The sequence below is a fragment of the Balaenoptera ricei genome, chromosome 16 (assembly GCF_028023285.1).
Source record: "Balaenoptera ricei isolate mBalRic1 chromosome 16, mBalRic1.hap2, whole genome shotgun sequence".
Classification (NCBI taxonomy): domain Eukaryota; kingdom Metazoa; phylum Chordata; class Mammalia; order Artiodactyla; family Balaenopteridae; genus Balaenoptera; species Balaenoptera ricei.
In genome coordinates, this window is record NC_082654.1 from 113,420,512 (window position 1) to 113,443,811 (window position 23,300).

The 23,300-nt window shown below is 42.8% G+C and overlaps 1 protein-coding gene across 1 annotated transcript; it reads right to left on the reverse strand.

The window, feature by feature from the left end:
- Positions 1-4,735: 4,735 nt before the first annotated feature.
- ZP4 (zona pellucida glycoprotein 4) lies at positions 4,736-21,326 on the reverse strand. Its single transcript, XM_059900068.1, has 13 exons — positions 21,149-21,326; positions 20,746-20,867; positions 20,564-20,666; positions 19,063-19,215; positions 18,102-18,289; positions 17,467-17,564; positions 16,027-16,157; positions 15,655-15,844; positions 15,431-15,578; positions 15,045-15,120; positions 13,973-14,077; positions 13,571-13,745; positions 4,736-4,759 (listed from the first exon to the last, which is right to left on the reverse strand). The coding sequence occupies exons 1-12, from the start codon at positions 21,324-21,326 to the stop codon at positions 13,642-13,644; spliced, it is 1,596 nt and encodes a 531-aa protein (XP_059756051.1). The 3' UTR covers positions 4,736-4,759; positions 13,571-13,641.
- Positions 21,327-23,300: the final 1,974 nt, after the last annotated feature.

Sequence of the window (23,300 nt, forward strand, 5' to 3'; positions counted from 1 at the left end):
GGCCTGCCGATCCCTGAGAACCAGCATGATGGTGGAGAGTAGTTGAGGGGGCAAGCCTCGAGTGCACCCAGGTGCTTCCTAAGAAGGAACAGAGCATGCTCTGAGCCACAGATTGGCAAACCCTGGTGCTTCCCTGCATCTCCCATGAACTCACGGGCTTTTCAGGTATAGCCAACATTACTGCATCGCGCGCAGACCTCAAATTTCTGATAAGACTGGTTGACATTGGGCCCAACCCACGAAGGCTGGGAAGAGGCGGCAGGCATTTGCAATTCTCTCCTTTGGAGGGAAAGAGGAAGAAGAACACAACCGGTGTGCAGGCACAGAATTCCCAGGGTCCCCCAGCTACACAGACACATTAGCAAAACAAAAGATTTGCAAATGAATCATACTCTAATGAAGGAAAGCAGATCAGTAATTAGGATAAAATCTCTAGGGAGGGTCGGGGGAGAAGGGAAATGACTTTAGCAAATGCATATTTAATGACTTAGCAAGATCAGATAATTAGGCATCCTCTACTGAACTGTGGGTGGGAGGGAGGGTGGAGAGACTGTCACAACTGAGGGATCAAAGCTCATTTATAAAGTAATTAAATTTCAAGTACTATTATGGCTCAAAGGAATTTTTTTTTTAAATTTTCATCTTTGACTCAACTCTTGAGAATTGGTTATGTCTAAGCCTTAAGGCAAGTCTGCTGTGAATGAGGCAGAGGTGTACTTGGAAATCCAGTTGGACTGGGGAGTGGGTTCTTAGCAGCAAGAGCTGTGTTTGCATCCTCAGGACCTTCCTGCCCTGGCAAATCAGGTGGACAAGTAAAATAAAGGGAACTTGCGGTGGGCTCTCTGCTCGATGCTCCTCCTTTAACTCCACAACAACCCTTAGAAGTAGGTATCCCTTAAAAAACTAAAAATAGAGCTACCATATGATCCTGCAGTCCCACTCCTGGGCATATATCCAGTGAAAACTATAATTTGAAAAGATACATGCACCCCAATGTTCATAGCAGCACTATTTACAATAGCCAAGATATGGAAGCAACCTAAATGTTCATTGACAGAGGAGTGGATAAAGAATATGTGGTACATATATACAACGGAATATTACTCAGCCATAAAAAAGAATGAACTAATGCCATTTGCAGCAACATGGATGGACCCAGAGATTGTCATACTGAGTGAAGTAAGTCAGACAGAGAAACAAGTATGATATTGCTTATATGGGGACTTAAAAAAAAAGATACAAATGAACTTATTTACAAAACAGAATAGACACACAGACATAGAAAACAAATTTAAAGTTACCAAAGGGAAAAGCAGGGGGAGGGATAAACTAGGAGGTTGGGATTAACATATACACACAACTATATATAAAATATAAGCAACAAGGACCTATAGCATAGGGAACTGTACTCAATATAATAACCTACAAGGGAAAAGACTCTGAAAATATATATAACTGAATTACTGTGCTGAACACCTAAAACTAACATGACATTGTAATTTAACTATACTTCAATTAAAAAAATCAAAATTAAAAAATTAAAAAAAAAAAAAGTAGGTATCCCTAACCCCATTTCACAAACAAAAGAAGAGGGGCAGTTGGATTTTTTGAACTCAGATATGTTGCACTTTGAGACTTGGTCTCCCAGGTTGCCCAGAACACACTGACTACAACTCAACTTTAATTGCTCTTTGCTGAAAGGGGAGGAGGACATAAACGGAGTGCTGATGTTGTCTACACCCCTTGTACAAATGGCACAGGTTGTATATAAATTTGGAGAAATGTCTTTAAACTCACAGACCAAGGTATGATAATGATATCGAGTTTTCCTATAGGGAGAAAATAAATGCACTTGTTGGGGTTCTCCAACCATCCTCTTTTCATTGGCAACCGCAGATTTCATGAAAAATGAAAGTTACCATTCTAGTTTACTCACCAGAGCCTTTTAAGTTTGTTGCGTTTGAGTTTGTCAATTCCTGAAAGATGAATCGAGTCAGTAGAACTAGAAATGAAGTTTCTGGGTCTACAAAGTTTGTGGACCTGAAAGAGGCAAATGCCTCCCATTCTCTCAACTCTTCCAGGCCTCATCAGCTGGCCCTCCCCTATCATGCCCTCATCACAGAAGCAGCTTAACCTAGAGGCTCAAGTCTCAGTAAAATAGCTGAGCAATAGTATGGAAAAAAAAAACCAAACAAATAATAGATGTTGAGTCTGACACAGTTATTATTATTTTAAATTATAAGTCATGTTCAGTCATATATCAACCAATGGGATGAGGAAATTATTTACTAAGTGGCATTTACTAAGTGGCTCATTGCTGTGGATATAGTTATGAGTGTTAATAATAAAAAAGAATAATAGCTAAAATTTATATAGTGTATACTGTGTGCCAGGTACTATTCTAAATATACATTCTAAAAATATATATGATATATATTATATATATGTAATGTATTTAATTCTCACAATTTTTATTTTACAGACAAGGAAACTGAGGCAAAGAAAGATTAAGTAATTCAGTAGAGAGTAAGACATCCTGAAAGAGTTCACTTGGTAAGGAATAGAGAGACAAAGAAACTACTCAATAATGTGATAATAGAAGCTATTATAGAAGCACTTAAGAAATGTGGTAGGTAGAGAGAATGCTGTGATTTATACTGTCCTGGGGAGTTGGGAAATCTTCATCAGGCAGGTGACATCTGAGTGGCTCTTGAAATGAAAAGCAGCTTTCAAAATAGGACAGGCAGCCATAACAGAAAGTGGTCATTATAATCTATAGCAACTTTATTCATAACTGGAAGCAACTAAGATGTCCTTCAGTAGGTGAATGAATAGACAAACTGTGGTTCATCCAGACAATGGAATATTATTCAGTGATTAAAAAAAGAGCTGTCAAGCCATGAGAAGACACAGGGGAAACTTTAAGGCATCTTACTAAGTGAAAGAAGCCAATGTGAAAACTCTGTATATTGCATGATTTCAACCATACGACATTCTGGAAAAGGCAAAACTATGGAGATAGTAAAAAGACCGGTGGTTACCAGGGGCTGGGGAAGAGAGGGATGACTAATTGGAGCACAGGGGATTTTTAGGGCAGGGAAACTACTTTGTGTGATACTATAATGGTGTATACACAGCATTATGCATTTGTCAAAATCCAGAACATTAAGAGTGAACCATAATGTCAACTATGGACTTTGGTTAATAATAATGTATCAGTATTAGCTCACCAATTGTAATAAATGTACCACACTAATGCAAGATGTTAATAATGGGGGGAATAGTTGGGGAGGGAGGGAGTATAGGGGTACTCTCTATACTTTCTGCTCAATTTTTGTATAAACCTAAAACTCCTCTAAAAAATTAACTCTGTTAATAAAAAAGAGAGTGAGTATGAGGAAAAGGGGAAAAAAAAAAGCAGATAATACAGAGTTCTACGGAAAAAGGGCATCAACTCTTCAGCGTCCTTTCAAATTGACCTTTTTAGTGAGTAGATGAAACACTGAGCCATGAGTAACTTACAACTTAGGATAAATTACATTATCAGCTAATTTTCTTCCCTCTCCTTACAGTGTTTGGCTTCAGGATGTGGAGAAAATGAAGATTCTTTTGGCTGTAAGTGAACTAAACTAACTTAGACTCCTTCCAGCAAACGGAATTTTATTCAGTTTACAAGGCTGGCACTTCCTGCACAAGTGAATCCAGAAGTACAAACAAAGTCACTTTAAAGCTTCGCCCTTCTCACCTCTTCCTTCTCTCCTGCTCCTCTTCTTCCGCCTCCTTCCTCCCATCACCCTTCCTCTCTCTCCCTCTCTCCCCCTTGCTCTCCTAGCCTGGGATTTGATGCAGTTCTCTGTCAGGTTCTCTCCACGTGGCTGTAGCGATGGCCTCTAGCAGGCCTAGGCTAAGAAGATTCTCAGTGCTTCTGCTCTCTGAAGGCAAAATACCTCCTCTCTGTGTGTACCTATGTCAGTCACGGAAGAGTGACCCTTCTGGAGTCAAATGATGACCCTAAACCCATCCATGTCCAGGAGACTGAGATCATTTCTCTTAGCTTAGGCTGCACGCCCAGCCTAATGGTGGTGGGGAGGCAGGCTTTGTGCATCAGAAATGTGGCTATTGTAAATGAGGAACTGGATTTTTAATTTTATTTCAATTAATTTTAATTTAAATTCTCCATGTAGCTGGTGGCTTACACAACAGCCCAGGCTTACACAATCTCATGCTAACCCATGCTAATGGAATCTGCCTACCTACAGTTAAGTGGCCTTGGTTTGTATCACATGAGCTTACTTATGCAACAGCTGATTGGACCAGGCATGGTTGCGTGCCCGAGGGACAACCAATCATAGGCTGCTAGTGACCCATGATTTGTGAAGCCTGACTTCAAAGAAGAGCTGCTTCAATTATACTTTCTCTCTGGAGTCTGGAACTGGGACATAGAAAGGGGATGGGCTATGGGAACAGAGCATAAAATTCGGGAAGGTGACCCAGGGTCCAGGTGGCCATTATAAGCCATGAGGAAACTAGAATCCTGGTGTGGGTTAGCAAGGAAAGCAGGCTGTGGGAAAGAGGGGAAAATGGGTCAGACAGGCTCAGAAGAGCATAGCCATGAGGAGTAGTCATGGCCCATGAAAGAGAGAGAGACAGAGATGGGGAACAGCATTACCTCCTGCCTTCCAGGGGAAACTCCAGACAGCTGTGGAACAGAAATAAGCCATCTCTGCCATTCTGCCATGCTCTTGTCTGAACTCCTGACCTACAATGGTATATAGAGTGGGAAGTGAAATTCCTCATCATTTCTGCAATGATTAGAAATACTGCCTTCTTTGGATATTAAATTCATTGATATAAATGATTTTGTTTCAACTCTCTGCCTTGTTCTATTGATGTGTTTATCCATTCCAGACAATTTTCACAGTGTTTACAGATTGATAGCTTTACCATATTCTTTGGCATTTTCTGGACACATCAGGCTGTTTGTCATCTCTCTGGCTTTGTTCACACTTCTTCTTCTGCTTGGAATGTTCTCCTTTCTCTCTCTCCAAGCCCTGAAACTCTCTCTGCCCTTCCCATCCCAACCATTCATCAATCTAATCCCCAACTTCCTAAGCCCTCACTTCACACTCAGGTCCCTGTATGTGGCCATAGACAATACCCTTTCTTGTCTCTATCTTTCTATCACAATTACCTTAATAAGTTTTTATTCTCTAGACTGAGTTCTGATCCTCAGTACCTCCCTCACACAGTGCCCAGCATAGAAGGAGTGTTTAAGAAAACATCGTTGAGCAAAGAATTTTACTTCTGCTTTCACAAGTGAGTGTGTCCCTCATTCTGGCCAAGGGAAGCACCAGATGCATGGGAAACCAAAACAGTCTTTGTCAACCTCCCATGATAAATTCAAAAGAGACCTTTGGGTAGATAAGTAAGAGTTTTTCTCTTCTGTAGGATGTAGCATACTATAAACAGTAATTTTTGCTATTTTTGTCCCTGTGTCTATATATTTAACAACTGTGATACCACAAATGACATTAATATGTAGAAGAGAGTTATGAGAATTAAATACGGTATATTTAATGAGCTCAGCACAGTGCACATAAAATGCACACAAAATGGTAGAGATTCTCAACATTAACATTATCACTATTATTACCACAGTCATCACCATTTATTAAACATATACTTATTTGGCATTGTGTGCATTAAGTAAAATAATCCATGGAAATCGCTTACATAGTGTCTGGCATGTTATATATGCTAAAAAATGGTAATTTATTATTTTATGCTCCCTAAACACCTATTTCAAAGGTTAAAATGCACAAATTAATCTTTTCCTCTCAACACCATTTGTTTCATAGAATAACCTTTCATTTAGATAAGTTCAACAGGGTAGACTCATGATTAATTCTGCATCTCATTTTGTTTTTAATTTTACCCAATGCATCATTAACATGAAATAAATATTTATTACAATCATAATATTTAAATACGACTGCTTTTGTGCTCTGTATACTTTTCCATTAATACATTCTGCTAAACTTTTTCACCAGACCTCAGCTGGGGAAGTACTTTCATCGTGCTACCCTATTTCAATGGTTAAAGTTTCCATGTTTTATCCAAAAGAAGATGGTTCTTGAGATACCAGAGGGTTAAGAAAGGCTAAAATAACAGTGTAGGGAATCTTATAATGTAGACAGTGGGGTGAAATGAGGGAAAGTTCATTCCCAGGAAACACAAAGTATTAAGTTGACTGATCCCAAACCAAGGGCATCGAGTCATCCCGGAGGTGTCTAAGGGTTTCTGTGTCATCTTACGGAGGCCACTCCAATAGACTGTATTAAGCTTTTCTGTGTGCTAATTGCAAAAAGGGTTGACTCATTGAATTTAAATGTGACTTTGACAGAAGGCTTCTTCCCCGGCCGTCATTATGAATGGACTTATTTATGAATGCTCTCCCATCACCTGTCCCTGTAGCTTCCTGGGCAACAGCAAATGCCAGAAACAGCATGCTTGCAGGTAGAATTCCTTTGAAGGAGACAAGGAAGACAGCATGCAAAGCATTATCAAGAGCGTGGAGCTTGATCTAATGGCCTAGTGCAGAGTATGATGCAGGCACATAAAAGCACCGTTGACCCTGGGCTCAGCCTTCCCCACCGCGCGGGCTTTACTTTGGGAAGCTCAGCAAAAAAGCCGACACACACACTAGGGTCTTCTTCCAGTCCGGTCAAATAAAAAGCCATCTTGTAAAACTGGTTTATCCTGTATACAGAATACTTTGCTAAGCCCATGGGAAGACACAAAGGCAAAAGGTGCCCTCCAGGACTCCTGATGGGTATTTGGTCATCCTGATACCGATGCATCCTTATTCTTTGGAGGCTACTGGACTTCTGGACAAGAGACAGATGACATACACATAGAAAAAAATAAGTGATACCATATACTGGTATATACTGTATGCCAAATTGATACCAAATAACAGGTATACCATATACACATGAGGCTTGCTTTTTCTGGCCTGACATACTCTTGAGGACAGTTACTTTCAGGAAGAGTGACTGGGAGTGGGGAATGGTAGTTCTTTATATTTGTGCTTTTCTATATGATTTGAATTTTTTTCTAATTTGGTCATACACATTAGTATTTTTATTGGTAGGATTATGGGTCTTCTTATTGCCTTTATGCTTTTTCATGTTTAAAAATCATTTACAGGTTCATCCACATCACTACAAATGACCCAATTTCGTTCCTTTTTACGGCTGAGTAATATTCCATTGTATATATGTATCACATTTTCTTTATCCATTCATCTTTCGATATACATTTAGGTTGCTCAACAGATGAACGGATAAAGAAGATGTGGTACATATATACAATGGAATATTACTAAGCCATAAAAAGGAACAAAATCAGGTCATTTGTAGTGATGTGGATGAACCTAGAGTCTGTCATAGAGTGAAGTAAGTCAGAAAGAGAAAAACAAACATTGTATATCAACACATATATGGAATCTAGAAAAATGGTACTGATGAACCTATTTGCAGGGCAGGAAGAGAGACGCAGACATAGAGAACGGACTTGTGGACACAGGCGGGGAAGGGGTGGGTGGGACGAACTGAGAGAGTAGCGTTGACATATATACACTACCATGTGTAAAATAGATAGCTAGTGGGAAGCTGCTGTATAGCACAGAGAGCTCAGCTCAGTGCTCTGTGGTGACCTAGGGGGTGGGATCGGGGTTAGAGGGTGCAAAGGGAGGCTTAAGAGGGAGGGGATATATGTATAAACTAACACAATGCTGTAAATCAATTATACTCCATTAAAAAAAGAATCATTTATAAACGTTACTTTGAAGTATGAGATAATAAATGTTGGTGAGGATGTGGAGAAATTGGGACCCTCATATATTGTTGGTGGGAATGTAAAATGGTGGAACCACTTTGGAAAACAGTTAAGTTTCTCAAAATGTTAAACACAGAGTTACCAGATGACCCAGAAATTCTATTCCTAGGTATATAACCTAGAGAAAAATATGTCCATAAAAGAACTTGTACGAAATTCATGGCAGCATTATTCTTAATAGCCAAAGGTGGAAACAACCCAAATGCCCATCAACTGATAAATGGATACACAAAATGTAACAATGGAATATTATCCAGTCCTAAAAAGGACTGAAGTACAGACACATGATATGGCATAAATGAACCTTGAAAACATTATGCAATGAAAGAAGCCAGTCACAAAAGGCCACATATTATATGATTTCATTTATGTGAGCTGCTCCAGATCAGACAAATCTATAGAGACAGACAGTAGATTCGTGAATGTTGGGGGTTGGGGAGTGGTGGGAATCAGGAGTGGCTTCTAATGGGGTTTCTTTGAGGATGATGAAAATGTTCTAAAGTTGAGTGTAGTGATGGTTGCACAACTCTGAATATACTAAACCACCAATGAATTGTACAAATTAAATGGATAATTGTACGGAATGTGAGTTATATGTCAATAAGGATGTTAAACTATGAGAACCAAAGGCTAGGCTTCTGAAGAGAAAAGCACACTATAGTTGCTACTGGATTTGTCATTTTTCTTTGTGGCAGTTTTATTCCTTGCTTAAGTACTTTTCCTCAAGGGGAGAAACAAGATGTAGGTGTTTTAATGGGAAATTTGAAATCTGTGGCTTTCCTAATTGTCAAAAGATAAAGATGTATGTTTGTGCAAAGGGACCGTCCATATTTATCATGAAGTTTTTGTCATTCCTGTGAACCACAAGGGGCTGCTAACAGAGGCAGACAGTGTGCATGCCCTAAAAGCCCTGCCTGGTCAGGAGTTCCTATACTAGGGGATGAGTGGTTGGTTCTGGTTAAAATCCGGCCATCCATTCTCTGGGAATTTTCTAGGCTCTTTTAAATCTGGTTAAATTATGTCATAGTTTGGTGTGATTCACTCAGCAAATGTTCCCTGAGCTCCTGGTCTGTGCCAGGCTCTTTGTCCTGGACAAGGACGAGGGAATTTTTAGGATGGAAGTCTGACTTTGATGAGATCTGGGTAGCACGACCAGCCATGAAGGCCACTGGCAACAGGAACCTGACCTCCAAACAACCGCCCCCTCGGTCTCAGGGCTGCTTCTCTGGTGTGCCTCTGCCATGCTGAGGAATCACTCTGTCTGGTGGACATGTGGGTCTCTCTCCCGAGGCTGGCACTCTTCCCCTCTCCATGATCTCCACCCACTCCCCGGCCCCCAGTCCCTAACATTTACCCCACAGAGGACAACAAGACTCTTGGGGTAAGAAAGCAGATGCCTTATTTAAAAACTGACCTCGTAGGTATTTTTGACACATGTAAAACAAATTCAGCCTTTTGAGACAGCAGTGCTTCTACGCCGATGAGGGGACAATTAACTGACCAGGCACATAATAAGAACACCTGGTAAACTTGAAGTAGCTATTATGATCCAACTCTTTATCCCAATATTGAGATAAGACAAAATTCTGTTGGTATAACAAATTTTATCCAATTTCACTGAAACCTATTCTTTATCTTACAACCATAAATCTTTGTGTAGTCAGCCCTTTCTTCTCTGCTCCTTCCACTCCCAGCCGCTTTGCTTGAAATGAGAGCCTTCATTTGATTTGGCCATTTCTCATCACCTGACTGGGCTACTTGGGAGTGTTGGGAAGGTGATTTATTTCTCTGTGGCAACGTCCTCAGTCTCATATCAAAGCAATACTTCTTGGGAAAAGTGAGAAGTTGGTAAGTGGCAGAACTACCTAATTTCTGCTACCTCTGGCCTATGGCTATTGTAGTAAGGCTTGCTCAGACTTTTATTAACTAAAAGCTAGGCTTTAGCTTTCAGACAGCAGAAGTATGCTGTGGTGTAAGACACAAAAGCACATCACCAGCTCACAGCATGATAATGCTGAGCAAGGAATCAGGGAAGTACCATTTCCAAGGGAGAGCTAGGAAGCAGGGCAAATGGAAAATGACGGAAGAAGATTAAATTTTTGGTTCTTAGATTATTCTTAAAGACAGAAAGAAATAATTTAGTCCTTACTTCAGGAGTGAGAAGGTTGAGTCTGTAGAGATTAAATGTCTGGCCAACAGTCATGCCATATCCTGGTCTGAATATTCTGGGTAGCAGGAGGTTGATATTCTCTATTAAAAATCACAGGATTCCACGTGAATGGCTACTGTGATATCAGGTTCAACTTCTGGTTTCCTATTGTTTCTCCTGTTCCCAGACCACATAAGTTAAGTTTCTTGTTGGTTGCTGAAATAGAGTCCTCTACTGTCAATCCCCAGTATGAAAGAGTTTATTTCATTGAACATGAAGATCGAATAAAATAATGTTTCAATATATGGGGCTGATATCAAGATGCTGTTTGCAGTCTTCTGCCAGCTGCTTTGGGTTTTCTTAGATTTGCCCTAAGATAAAATTGTTTCCCTGGAAAAATGAAGGAAACTTAATACTTCTTAGGTCCCTGCGTGGTTGGTGACCAGCAGATCTTTATTCTCATTGACTCTGAAGATGTGAATTTTGTCTCAGTCTTACAATTTTTGTGAATTCTAGTATATTTCATTGGCTTAAAGTTCCCTTGTTTGTCGGCTGATTAGACATGGGCAGCAACCACGCCCCAGCTTGCTAACACTGAGGAGGAGGAAACAGTCCTAACAAAATTTGCAGTTACGAACTTGCAGTGTCAGAAACTAGAGCCATGAAACAGATGGTTAAAAAGCACACGAAAGGATGCTCAACATCACTAATTATTAGAGAAATGCAAATCAAAACTACAATGAGGTATCACCTCACACTGGTCAGAATGGCCCTCATCAAAAAAGCTACAAACAATAAATGCTGGAGAGGGTGAGGAGAAAAGGGAACCCTGCTACGCTGATGGTGGGAATGTAAACTGGTAGAGCCACTATGGAGAACAGTATAGAGGTTCCTTAAAAAAACTAAAAATATAGCTACCACATAATCCTGCAATTCCACTCCTGGGCATACATCTGGAGAGAACTATAAATCTAAGAGATACATGCACCCCAATGTTCATTGTAGCACTATTTACAATAGCCAGGACCTGGAAGCAACCTAAATGTCCATCAACAGATGAATGGATAAAGATATGGTACATATATACAAGGGAACATTACTCAGCCACGAAAAAGGACAAAATAATGCCATTTGCAGCAACACGGATGAAACTAAAGATTATCATACTAAATGAAGTCAGGCAGAGAAAGACAAATATCATATGATATCACTTATGGGGAATCTAAAAAAGGCTACAAATGAACTTATCTACAAAATAGAAGTAGAGTTACAGATAAAGAAAATAAGGGACTTTCCTGGCAGTCCAGTGGTTATTAGGACTTCACCTTCAATACAGGGGTTGTGGGTTCAATCCCTGGTTGGGGAGCTAAGATCCCACGTGCCTCGCGGCCAAAACACCAAAATATAAAACAGAAGCAATATTGTAACAAATTCAATAAAGACTTTAAAAATGGTCCATCAAAAAAATCTTAAAAAGGGAACCTATGGTTATGGGGTGGTTAACAGTGGGAGAGAGATAAATTGGAAGATCAGGATTGACACACATCACATATACACTACTGTATATAAAATAGATAACTAATAAGGGCCTACTGTAGAGCACAGGGAACTCTACTCAATACTCTGTAACAGCTTATATGGGGAAAGAATCTAAAAAAGTGGATATATGTATAACAGATTGATTTTGCTGTACAACATTGTAAAACTATACCAATAAAAATTATGTAAAAAAGAGTGATGACAGAGGGGAGAGGAGACAGCTGTGGGCCCCCATAGGCTGGACTAGGCATAAGCTAAGGAGGAGGAGCCAACACTAGACTATAGCACAAACTGTAGACTGTTTACCTCCCCAAAACAGATGCCTATCCTTATGGGGTTTAGAGCAGCTAAAACTCTTTACAAAGCTAGTATGAGTGTTAAGATATTAGAAATACTTTGGAAAATGTTGTAACTTCATAAGCAACAGCCAAACCATACACTTTGTGCAGTTCTACTCCTTGATATCCAAGATAAGACATCTTCACAAAGAAGTTTAAGGACTGTTTGGCTTAGTTATCTATTGTGCCTTAAAAAAATAAAAGTAACCCCAAACTGTGGTGGCTTATAACATTAATCATTTCTCATAGTTGTGGTGGAGCATGTATTTGGAAGTGGCTCAGCTGGGTGGTTCTGGTGCAGTCTTTCATGAGGTTTTGGTTAGACGTGGACTAGGGCTGGAGGATCAGCTTCCAAGGAGGCTCATTCACATGGCTCTCGGCTGGGGGGCCTCAGTCCTTCTCCACAGGGCTGCTTCAGCATCCTTACTGCGGCATAACAGCTAGCTTCTCCAGAGCAAATGATCCAAGGCAGAAGCTGTGCTGTCTTTTATAACCTAGTGCCAGTAACACCATCATGTTCACCATGTTCTATTGTCACACAGCCATTTTGATTCCAAGTAGGAGATCGCACAAGGTTGTTGTATACAGGAAGGAGCTTTTTTACTAATCACCCCAAGCTAGAAACAACTTTACACCTCAAAGTGACCTGGAAGTTGCTCCATGAAGATGAATGGTCTTAATCTTATTTAACCAGGCATACTTTCATAGTTTCCCCCCTGGGGAGAGAGGAGATCCACAGAGGTTGGCTAACAGTGTTAGTTACCAGAGTTCTTTGAGTAGGACATTCACCTTGAGAAGTCAGGATAATTCATTCTTCTCCTGTTTTTTCTACTAATCTTAAGAGCTACTACAGTATGAAGTTACTTGCTGGTTCTGGGGCAAAACAAAGCCTCTTCTGATCAAGCTACTCCCAGTTGATCAATTCATGATCAGATACTTTTTTAGGCATTAGTTTTCCAAGTGTAATGCTTGGAAGAGAAAGATCAGGATCACCTGAGGCATGGTGATAAATGCAAGTTCATAAGCCTCAGCCCAGACCTACTTAATCAAAGTCGGGGGGTGGGGGCAGTAACTGTTTCCATCAGCCCTCCTTTGATCCTGATGCACACGAAAGTTGGAGAACCAATGGTCTAGAACAGCAGTCCCCAACCTTTTTGGCACCAGGGACCGGTTTTGTGGAAGACAATTTTTCCACGGACGGGGGTGGTGGAGGGGTGGTTCAGACGGTAACGCCAGCGATGGGGAGCGATGGGGAGCGGCAGATGAAGCTTCGCTCGCTTGCCCACTGCTCACCTCCTGCTGTGAGGCCCGGTTCCTAACAGGCCGAGGACCGGTACGGGTCCATGGCCCAGGGGTTGGGGACCCCTGAGCTAGAAGATTCGTGACTAGCTCTAGACTAGTTCTACCTAAGTTTGCTCGACTTTGTGGAAGAGTTTTGTTCTACACCCTCATAAACTTGTAAAAGGTCTGCTAAGCCTGAGATACTAAGTTCTTGTAGATTCTGTTTGAGTTGTCAACCAACTATGAAATTCTACTGAAATGTTCTCTTCAGAAGATAGGAGGGCTGCAGAAGAAAAAATTACCCCAAGCTGGAAAGAGGTGACGCTAACAGTAGATGAGCTAGTGTAAAGAAATTACTTTTTACCTTTCAAATGAGAAGCTGAGCACAGGCTAGCAGTGCAATCTGGTTTTATTAACACATTTGGTCTGAGTAACTCATCTCCGTTTCCTGATGGCCAGGTAGGACACTAACAAGGCTCCAATGATTAAGGTTCCAGAAAGGCCAGCCACCCACAGAGCTTGGGAGTCTAAAGGAGACCCTGGAGGATGGAAAGGTAGATTAATGCATGCTGAAAATCAAGAGATTCTACATCCTAATAAAGACTGCCAGTCTTGAGCTACAGGAAAAAAAACTAGACAATTCCTTTTGAGGTTCACATTGGCCAAATCAGTAAGGAAAGCAGGGGTGAGCAAGTAGCTTTGGTTTGACCAATGGTTCAGATACGGGACCTCCTGGAGGTCTCCTTCCACTCACTTGAGTATTTACGGAGCTTTTCTGAAGAGTCCGGAGTGGCTTGGAGTAAAATCATGGGGCCCTGGCTAGAAATGCTAGCAGTGCTGTTCTGAAAATGGATGTCAGAGCTTCTTCTTCCTGTTGGAGAGATGAGTTAGGGATTTGTTAGTACATGTGGTGTGAGCGGTTAAGGAGTCTAAAATAGTGCCAGGTCCCTTAGTATGGATAGCTCTGTTCCATGGGCCTCAAGAAAAACCTCAATGTGTTCGATACAAAGTCTCAGACTTGCTCATTTGTATTAACACTTTCGGAGAAATGATGACTTTGGACTATCCCCAAACTGTCATTCTTCTTACGTAGAGATGCTTAAACAGTTGTATCTTAGTACTGAGACCCTATGATATAAAGGTACCTGGTAAGACACTAATAGCAGAGCTCTGTTTGAATCCTATTTCTACTGCCAGTTGTAGATCTTTGAACTTTCAAAGTTTTAGTTTTTATAGACATATATGTATACAAGTGTATGTGTCATTGCAGTTGGATGTTCAATATTTAATCTATTAGATGATAGTTATGAAAAATACTATGAGGTGGTTTTTTTTTGACATAAGGGACTTAAAGCTTCAGGGGTCATGAATCCCCATTAATTCAGGAGCCAGGTACGATCTGTGGGATCAGGTGGAGTACACAGCTGTATGAGCATCGGGCCTGATCATCAGAGCACATAACTCTTAAGTCTGCAATCCTATTCCACCTGTAAGCCCTCAGGCAAGTATAGAGGTCTACCATTTATATCTGGATAGACCAGAAATGTCTTATTAGATTATAGGCTGTGAACCCATTTGACTCCTGGCTAAGGCAAAATTTATATGGAGAAAAGCTAAAGCTGAGAGTTTTCAGGATTTATAGCTTATATTTAGAAGGCCTGGAATTCTAGGAAACTAGTTGTATTTCTGTTCTACTGCATCATGAAAGTACTTAAGGAAGCCTCGTTAATAAGATGAATCTTCGGTTTGACTCATTTGCCACAGGCTAAAGAAGGTTTGCTCTGGGACGCCAAATACACTGAAATCTGTCCTCTGGTGTAGACAGCTTGGAAACTTACGTCTGGCAGGACAGGTTGTCACACAGGATGGTGTCCCAGAAGGCTGGCAGACCGATGCACTGCAGTGCAGATACACCTGGGAGCCAACAGAATTGGGATCATGGTGTAACACGTCATGATAAGTCTTCAAACCTGCTTTATCTCCCCCAGGAAGAAATCAAGAAGTTTCAGAAAATCCTGAAAAACCAAGCTGACATCACAGAATCACTAAAATACTCGATTCTAGTTGACAGGTCACACATGCCATTGGCATCCTTTGATTGGTCCAAAGCAGTACCAACAACCAATGTTTAAGGGCCACTTCAGCTGAAGAGGGGTACAGTGTGAGAACACTTGAGCTGGGGGGTTTAGAGCCCTGCTGAAGACCACAGAAGGTGGCATCGTACCGGTCCCTTGAGTGCCTGCTTTGCCGCCGAGTCCACGAAACTGAAGGTGGAAATGCTGAAGCGCTGGTGGTGAGAAGGAAACGCCAGGTCCAAGGCTCTCCGGACGGGGATCAGTTTGGTCTGATAGTTGTCTCCAGTGTAGGGGCATCTAAGCAAGGATATCCAGCAGTCAAGATGGGCTTCGTGGAGGGTGTTTAACACAGGTGCAGGAAAAAGCCACTTACCCATTTACCAGCATGGGCCACTGGGGCTGGAGCAGGGCGTTTGTGCTGGGGGTGGCCCAACACTGGTGTAGGCGCAGCTCTAGACTGGGGTCTGTTCTGTGTTGGATAGAGACTTCCACGTAGATGGGATCCCGAAGCAACTTCACCACTGGGTAGTCACTAGCAGTGTAGTAGGAGCTATAGTGTTTGTCTGCAAGAGGCCAAAACAAGTTGAAGCAGTAAAGAGATTGGAACCTCTAGGTGGCTTGAGATAGACCATCACCCACATAAACACCTCTGGCAAGTATCTTGTTACCAAGGTAGGGTCTTGACGCCCAGAGAAGTGACAAGACTTGGACTAGAGGCCAGATACTCCACAAAAGAGGGTCTTACCTTTGGCAATCTGAAGTTCCAGAGTGAGGTGTCCAGGCTGGGTCTCAGGAAGGGGTGGTGGGAGAGTAAAAACCTGGACATTAACTGGAAGAGCACTGCTGCTTGCGGAGTAGCTACAACTGATTCGAAGCCTGCAGAAAAATAAGATTTTAGCTACTATCCTGGGGGGGTGGACCATGCCACCTCTTTAAGGTTTGAGGAACTATTAAGTGCTAGGTGTTGGAACAAGTTTATAAACGTGTTGTGTGATTCTGGCCTTGTGAGACCTATCATTGGGGAGACTGATATGTAAACAAGATCAGTGTTTGAGAGTTTGATATAAAAACCATACAAGAAATAGACATGGTCAACAGATGAATGGATAAACATGCGGTAGATACAATGGAACACTACTCAGCCATAAAAAAGAATGAAATGATGCCATTTGCAGCAACATGGATGGACCCACAGATGGTCATACTAAGTGAAATCAGACACAAAGACAAATATCATATGATATCATTTACATGTGGAATCTAAAATAGGACACAAATGAACTTATCTATGAAACAGAAACAGACTCACAGACAGAGAACAGACTTGTGGTTGCCAAGGGGAAGGGGAAGGGGAAGGGAAAGTGGGGGAGGGATGGATTGGGAGTTTGGGATTAGCAGATGCTATTACATAGAGACTGGATAAATAAGGTCCTACTGTACAGCACATGGAACTATATTCAATATCCTGTAACAAACCATAATGGAAAATATGAAAAATATATATAACCGAATCCCTTTGTTGTACAGCAGAAATTAAAACATTGTAAATCAACTATACTTCAATTAAGAAATAGATATGGTACTATGGGAAAAACGTACCTTCTGAGGAGGGGGTAGTCAGGGAAGATGTTGCAGGGGATTTGGTAAAAGTAACTGAGAGATAGAGAGAAAAGTACGGAGGCAAGAAGTTTGAGGGCCACTGAATACTCCAGAAGCACAATCTGGGGTTAGTGAATAGTGAGGGAAGGATTGAGAAAGATTAGGCTGGAGAAGTAGTAGCAGTTTCATGCAGAGCCCTGCAAGTTATCCTCACGATGTTAAGCTTAAGCTCTAGGAAGACAAAGAGAAAGCTTTAAGTATGCTGGCTAAGGTTTTAAAGGGATTCATTTTGCTACAGCTTAAACAGTGGAGGTAGAAGGAAGAGACCAGAGTGAGAAACAAAAGACCCGTGAAATGAATTAGAAGTCAGGTAAGTTTGAGGCTTAGGATCAAGTTGGTGGCAGTAACGCAGGGCTATTGGATCAAATAATGGTAAGTGAGATCGGACAACCAAGGCAGTTGAGATTCTCCTGTCATGAGGAGATGGTCATTTCTGGATTCATGTTTACTCTAAAACTCCTGCTTTATGCGAGAAGGGAAGTCAGGCATTCTGGTCAAGCAAGGTCAGGTTAACTAAGACCCTTACCTGAAGATACTGTCTCGGGTGATAGAACCACGGCTCCAAGTTCTCACATCCCGAGTTGCAACCAGCTCGTTTTCATATACTGCCTGGTTTCCAGTGATCTACAAGGGCAGGTGAAGAGTCTTGTCACTCCTGCAAGCCAGATGCTGCTTCACTCATCATTCGCTTTGTTCGGTGCTCAGCAAGGCTGCCCTATTACAGGTTGCATTTTTCAAAACGTGAGTGGAGGCAAGAGCAGGTGGCACTGACTAGCTGGCAAGTTATCACTTCACCTTACTTTCAGGACAAAGGGCAGGAAGAGGCTTAGGAGTACTCAGATGAGGCAGCCAGAAATACCACCGACCTCAGCTGACCTCCCTGCTCGTTTCCCAGGGCAGTGCAGTGGGAAGAACCTGTTATTTGTTCTTCTACAGTGTGGTAAGAGGTGCTAGCCCCTCGCTGGAGTGCAGGTGGGATGACTTAGCCGAGTGCCCTGGGGAGGCTTCGGCTTTCTCAGTGATGAAGCCCTCTATGTCCTAGAGACCATCCTACGCACCAAGCAGTAGTCACGGCTAAGCTATTCCAGTTCTCCCCCCATCACTAGGGCATTCCTACCCAACTTCAAGTCAGGAACAGAGCCCAAGGTCAGCTCTTCTCACCCATTTTGTAGTACCACAGGCAGTAAACGGAAACCGGAACAGGACAAAGGTGTGTGTTGCCGTCGCAGGTTTACATTCACTGTCATTCCTGAAGGCCAAGTGCACAGAATTCAGCAGCAGTGGGGGCGAGGTCACATTCCGAGACACAGCGATGGAGAAGTGGCCGTCCTGGGTACAGCGTGCGGTCACTGAAACACCAGAGCGACTGTGCTGAAGGCAGGTCATCTCGCTTGTTACCGAGCCAGCCAGACAAGAGTCTAATTATTTAGTTTAGTTCTTTTAAATTCCCCGCCCTCCTCCCCCCCCACTCCTAGAAAAGCTGCATTCCCAGCTAGTGACCTTGATGCATGTTCAGCCATCCAGAGCTTCATCAAGGCTCTGCATGGTCACTTGGGTTTGAATCTTGCCTCCACCACTTACTGTGTGGCCTCAAGGAGAGTATTTAACCTCCTTGCATCAACTTCATCTGTAGAATGGGGACAGCCGTACCTGCTTTGTTTTACTGATCAGCTAGAATTCAGAGCATATAACTGAGTGTGGCATCTAGGTGTTTAATGAGGGTCTTTTTTTTTTTTTTTTCATGGGAAAAACTTGGAGCACGGTTTGGGACAAATAATCATCTTTTGAAATAAAGCTCTCTGGACAATCAGCCACCAGTGGCTATTTCTTGGGAATTGGTTAAGTTTCTGTCAATTAGCATCTTGCACACAGACTTAGCTTCTTGAGTTCATTGAGCGTTACTTGCTCTACATTGGATTCTAGGAGAATAGACAATGGAAGACTGTAGAAAGCTCTGTCACTTAGTCAAGTGTTCTAGGAGGTGTTGCTTATACATCAATCTTTGGTCATCTTTAGTATTTGCCTTCTGGATGGGGGTGGGGGAGATAACCCTCCTCTGGGTTTAGTTAATGGTAATTGCAGGCACTTTTCTTCAGCTGATTTCAAAGACACAGTGACTCACCTGTGTTTCCGTAGTAACAGGAATTGACCTCTTCAGAATCATAGCAGCAGCCTAGCTGCTTGCAGTCTCCTTGAGTGATGGGTGAAGGAGCACATGGCAGTCTGTCCCACACTGGGACAGAGTCGCAGAGGCCACCATTTGGGATGTCTAGGGCTAGATTTTGCAGAGAAGAGCAACATTAAGTAACAAAGTTTGGTCTTTAAGAAGAGACCATTTCATTACAAAGCATTAACATTCAATTCCCATAGATATCTACATGATTGAAAGGGATATATACATACTAGAGATTATATCTGAGTTAGAAAGTTAACTATTAGATCACCTTATAGGAGTCCCCTGAAAGGAGTCCTCTTTGGAAGAAATACCAGTAAGACTGGAAGAAGCAGTGAGACTCAACTTTTTTATTCAAGCAAAGAATTCTTATGGTTCTGATGAACCTAGGGGCAGGACAGGAATAAAGATGTAGACGTAGACAATGGACTTGAGGACATGGGGAGGGGGAAGGGTAAGCTGGGACGAAGTGAGAGAGTGGCATGGACATATATACACTACCAAATGTAAAATAGATAGCTAGTGGGAAGCAGCCGCATAGCACAGGGAGATCAGCTCGGTGCTCTGTGACCACCTAAAGGGGTGGGATAGGGAGGGTGGGAGGAAGACGCGAGAGGGAGGAGATATGGGAATATATGTATACGTATAGCTGATTCACTTTGTTATACAGCAGAAACTAACACACCATTGTAAAGCAATTATACTCCAATAAAGACGTTAAAAATAAAGAATTCTTAATTCTGTTCTTTAAAAGGCACTTCTCAATCTTAGTGTACTCTAAATTACCATCATTTTGAAATGCAGTTCTGATTCAGTAGGTGGGGAGTGAGGCCTATGATCCTATATTTTATCACTATTACCCCAGTGGCTATAGCCTAACAAGGCAGGTGTGAATTACAAATTCGACTCTTATGACTGAGGTAGGGCTCGCAGGTGGCAAGGCAAGATTTGCTGGAGTTGAGTTGGTGTCATACTTCCTATTAATTACCCAGTTAAGTAATCGAGTAGCGCCCCTAGCTGAAGGGGCTGAGCCCTATTCTCAGCGCAGTCTGCTTCTTGAAGGCATTTGCCGAGTCTCCTTGATAACTTCAGCTTCCTTCCCTACCCTTCAAGGCGAGGGGAGCTCTGGTCCTGGGATAACTCTTGGTTGAATCCTAGCTCTGCCACCTACCAGTGAGGGGCACTTGGTAAGCTCCCTGCTGGGGGCCAGCAATAGAGCTCACAGCGCTGGGCTGGGATTATAGGTGACACGCGCAGCACCACCCACAGTGCCTGGGCCCCAAGTCGTCGCTCAGGTGGTGGTTATCCTAAGGTCTCCCGTGGAGGAGAGAGTTAGAAGACAGTCCTTCATGGGTGCCTGGGGTCACTGCACACAGCAGGTAGAAGATGCCTGAGGGCATCTTCCAGGCAGCTCCATACCACCCAGAACCTGGAAGTTTCCAGCCCTTACCTGGGAGATCCATGGGACACCTGAACAGCTTTGTCTCTGTAACCGTCCTGCGTCCACCCGCATCTGCTCCTTCAACTCCAACCGGCATGATGTAGTGGGAGTCCTGGAGAGACACGCCCCGGGAGTCAGCCCGGATGGTGGCACAGGTGTCTCAGCGTTCCTGAGGACTGGGTCGTACTCACCCACTCAGTGACATAGCAGCCGCTGTAGGACACGTCCACCAGCAGGGAGCTGCCAGGGCCCTCGCTCACCCAGGTGCCACACTCAGAGTCATTCTGCAGCCTGTGCGGCAGCCCGCGATTATCTGGGGGCGGGGAAAGGGGGAAAGCACAGATGGTCGGTCACCACCGTCACCAGTGCTGGGAAAGGACTGCCAGCTTTGCCTTAGACCCCAGGGACAGCTGCCAAGAAAAGAGGGACAAAAGGGGAATCAGATTCAGAAGCAAAGCTACATTTTAAAAGATTCGTTCTATAGAGAGAAGCGGCAGAGTTTAGCACAGGGGGGAAGCATTAGGACAGGAAGCAGAGGGCAGTTGTAGGCAGTAGAGGAGACACGCCATTGCCTGGCTCAGCCTTCAAACCTACCCCAAGCTACCAGTGCAGGAGGGGTTGCTGTCTCCTGGCTGAGAAGGTTTATGGTGAACTGCAAGCTCCTTAGCCCACAGCGGAGTCCACCGGGATAACCTGGTGCCTCGGGCTCACGCTGGCCACTCAGAGCAACAGACAGTGGAAACCAGAGCCAGAGGGATCGCAGCAGCCACATAGCAGCGTCGGCGGGAGCCTGACTGACCGCGCTTCCGGTCCTGCACTTCCTCTCCCGAGAGCCCGCGCTCCCCATGCCCTTTATATACAGAGGGAAAGCTGGTTTCAGGTGCACGTCTATGTAGCATGCAGGTGGGACCCCTTTGGAAAGGGTGATTCCTCCAGCTTCATTCACTTTAGGCCACAGTCTGCAGCTGCAGCACTTTAAACATCGAAATCAGGTGGTCTTCAGAGACCAGGAACAATGTGGTGCCTTTTAGCTAAGAGAGGCTTTCTCCCGGTTGCTCAGTGTAGCACTTATTTTACTAGCTTACTGACCTTCCTTTAGAAGCTTGCATATTTGGGTGTAAATCCTAGCTCTGCCACTTATGAGCTGTATGAACTGGGTAAGTTACTACCTCTCAGAATCTCAGTATTCTCATCTGTAAATTGGGAATATCTCCTGGCAGGTGTGTTCTTTTGATTGTATTTAGCCTAATATTTATGATAGGAACAATTTTCCCAAGTTGACTAAGAATCTTTGTCAGAGCACTGGGAACGTGTAACCAGATATCCATAATTCTCTTCAACTGATAAAAGCGAACAAATAAGCCTGTGTCTTCCCCGGGGAAATTGCACAACCCATTTAACCATGTGGTGACAAACAACACTGAGGAAATGCTGGACTCTGCCCTCAGGGATGGGATGTGGCTTTCCAACATCTCTGTCTGGTTTGGGTTTGGCCACTAGCCCATCACATCCCATTTACTTGCTCACAGGACTTACCACATTGGATTTTAATGGCCTCTTATTTACTCAGTGTCCCTACTAGAAGCACTTGAGGGCAGGGACCGATGTTTTATTTTTCATTGCATCCTGAAAGCCTTAGACAGTGTGTACTCAGTGTTTACTGGGGAAAGAATGAATCAATGAATTCGCTTTCATTAGTGGCCATGTCCTAAGGCTAACCCCCTTGAAAATGTGGTTTCCCAACCTCACTGGCACAGATTCATTTCCTTTGTGATGAGCTCAAACTCACAATATTTAGGTGTTTTTTCTTCAAGTCATTATACATGTGAGTAAGTATAAGAATGAAGAGGAATACAACAAACTAGTGAATAAAACAAAAAAGCAGCAGACTCACAGATATAGAGAACAAACTAGTGGTTACCAGTGGGGAGGGGGAAGGAGGAAGGGGCAATATAGGGATAGGGGGAAAAAAGTTATTATGAGATTATATGAAATCATCTGTGTGAAACTTCTGAAAACTGTAAAGCAGTATAGAATTTCAAGAATCTTTCATTCAATAAAAAAAAAAAAAAAAAAGGATGAGGGTTGGACTTGTGTGTGATGCCTCAGGAGCTGAACGGCCAGTCTCCCCACTGGACTTATGAATGCTGCTCCCTAAAGTAGTGAAAAATCTAGGAAAGTTTACCTATTTTGCTAAAACTTGCAGGCAGTATAGAATAGCGGTTATATGGATTTTGGCAATGGGTGAATCTGGGTATAAATTCTGAGTCATTACTTACTAGCTCAGTGACCTCTGTCAATGAGTTACAATTTTTACATCTGTAAAACGGGGATAATAACACCTACCTCACAGGGGAGGTATTATTATAACGAACAGGTTTTTGTTCGATTAAATTATGTATGGATAGTGCTTATTACAAACCTTGCTGCATAATCGTGACTTGTTAAATTGTCACTAACATTAACAAGACAAGTCTATGTGCTTGGGAAATAAAGGTGAGATGGGAGGTGAAAAGAAAGCAAGTGCCAAGCAATGGACTCCTTGGCTCGGTGGCGAGTCTGAAGAGCAGCCTGTACTTCTGGAGTTGCATTCCCTTGTGAGGGTATGTGTTTACACAGCTGGGAAACAAACATAAAAGTCTGGAACTATGTTGTGATATCTGGAAGTCCCCCCAGGCTCACACCAGTCACGCGGATGTAGAGGGTCAAGGGTGAATCCCAAGAGACACCAGCAGGGCTGAGATGA

Bases quoted from the DNA above. Each gene is read 5' to 3' on its own strand.
- ZP4 (XM_059900068.1), bottom strand. From the start codon at position 21,326: ATGTGGCTGCTGCGATCCCTCTGGCTCTGGTTTCCACTGTCTGTTGCT. The intron at 20,868-21,148 runs GTAGGTTTGAAG...CCCCGCCCCCAG, and splicing joins TCCTGCACTGGTAGCTTGGG to ATAATCGCGGGCTGCCGCAC. The intron at 13,746-13,972 runs GTAAATACTCAA...TCCATCCTCCAG, and splicing joins GGACTCTTCAGAAAAGCTCC to GGTCTCCTTTAGACTCCCAA.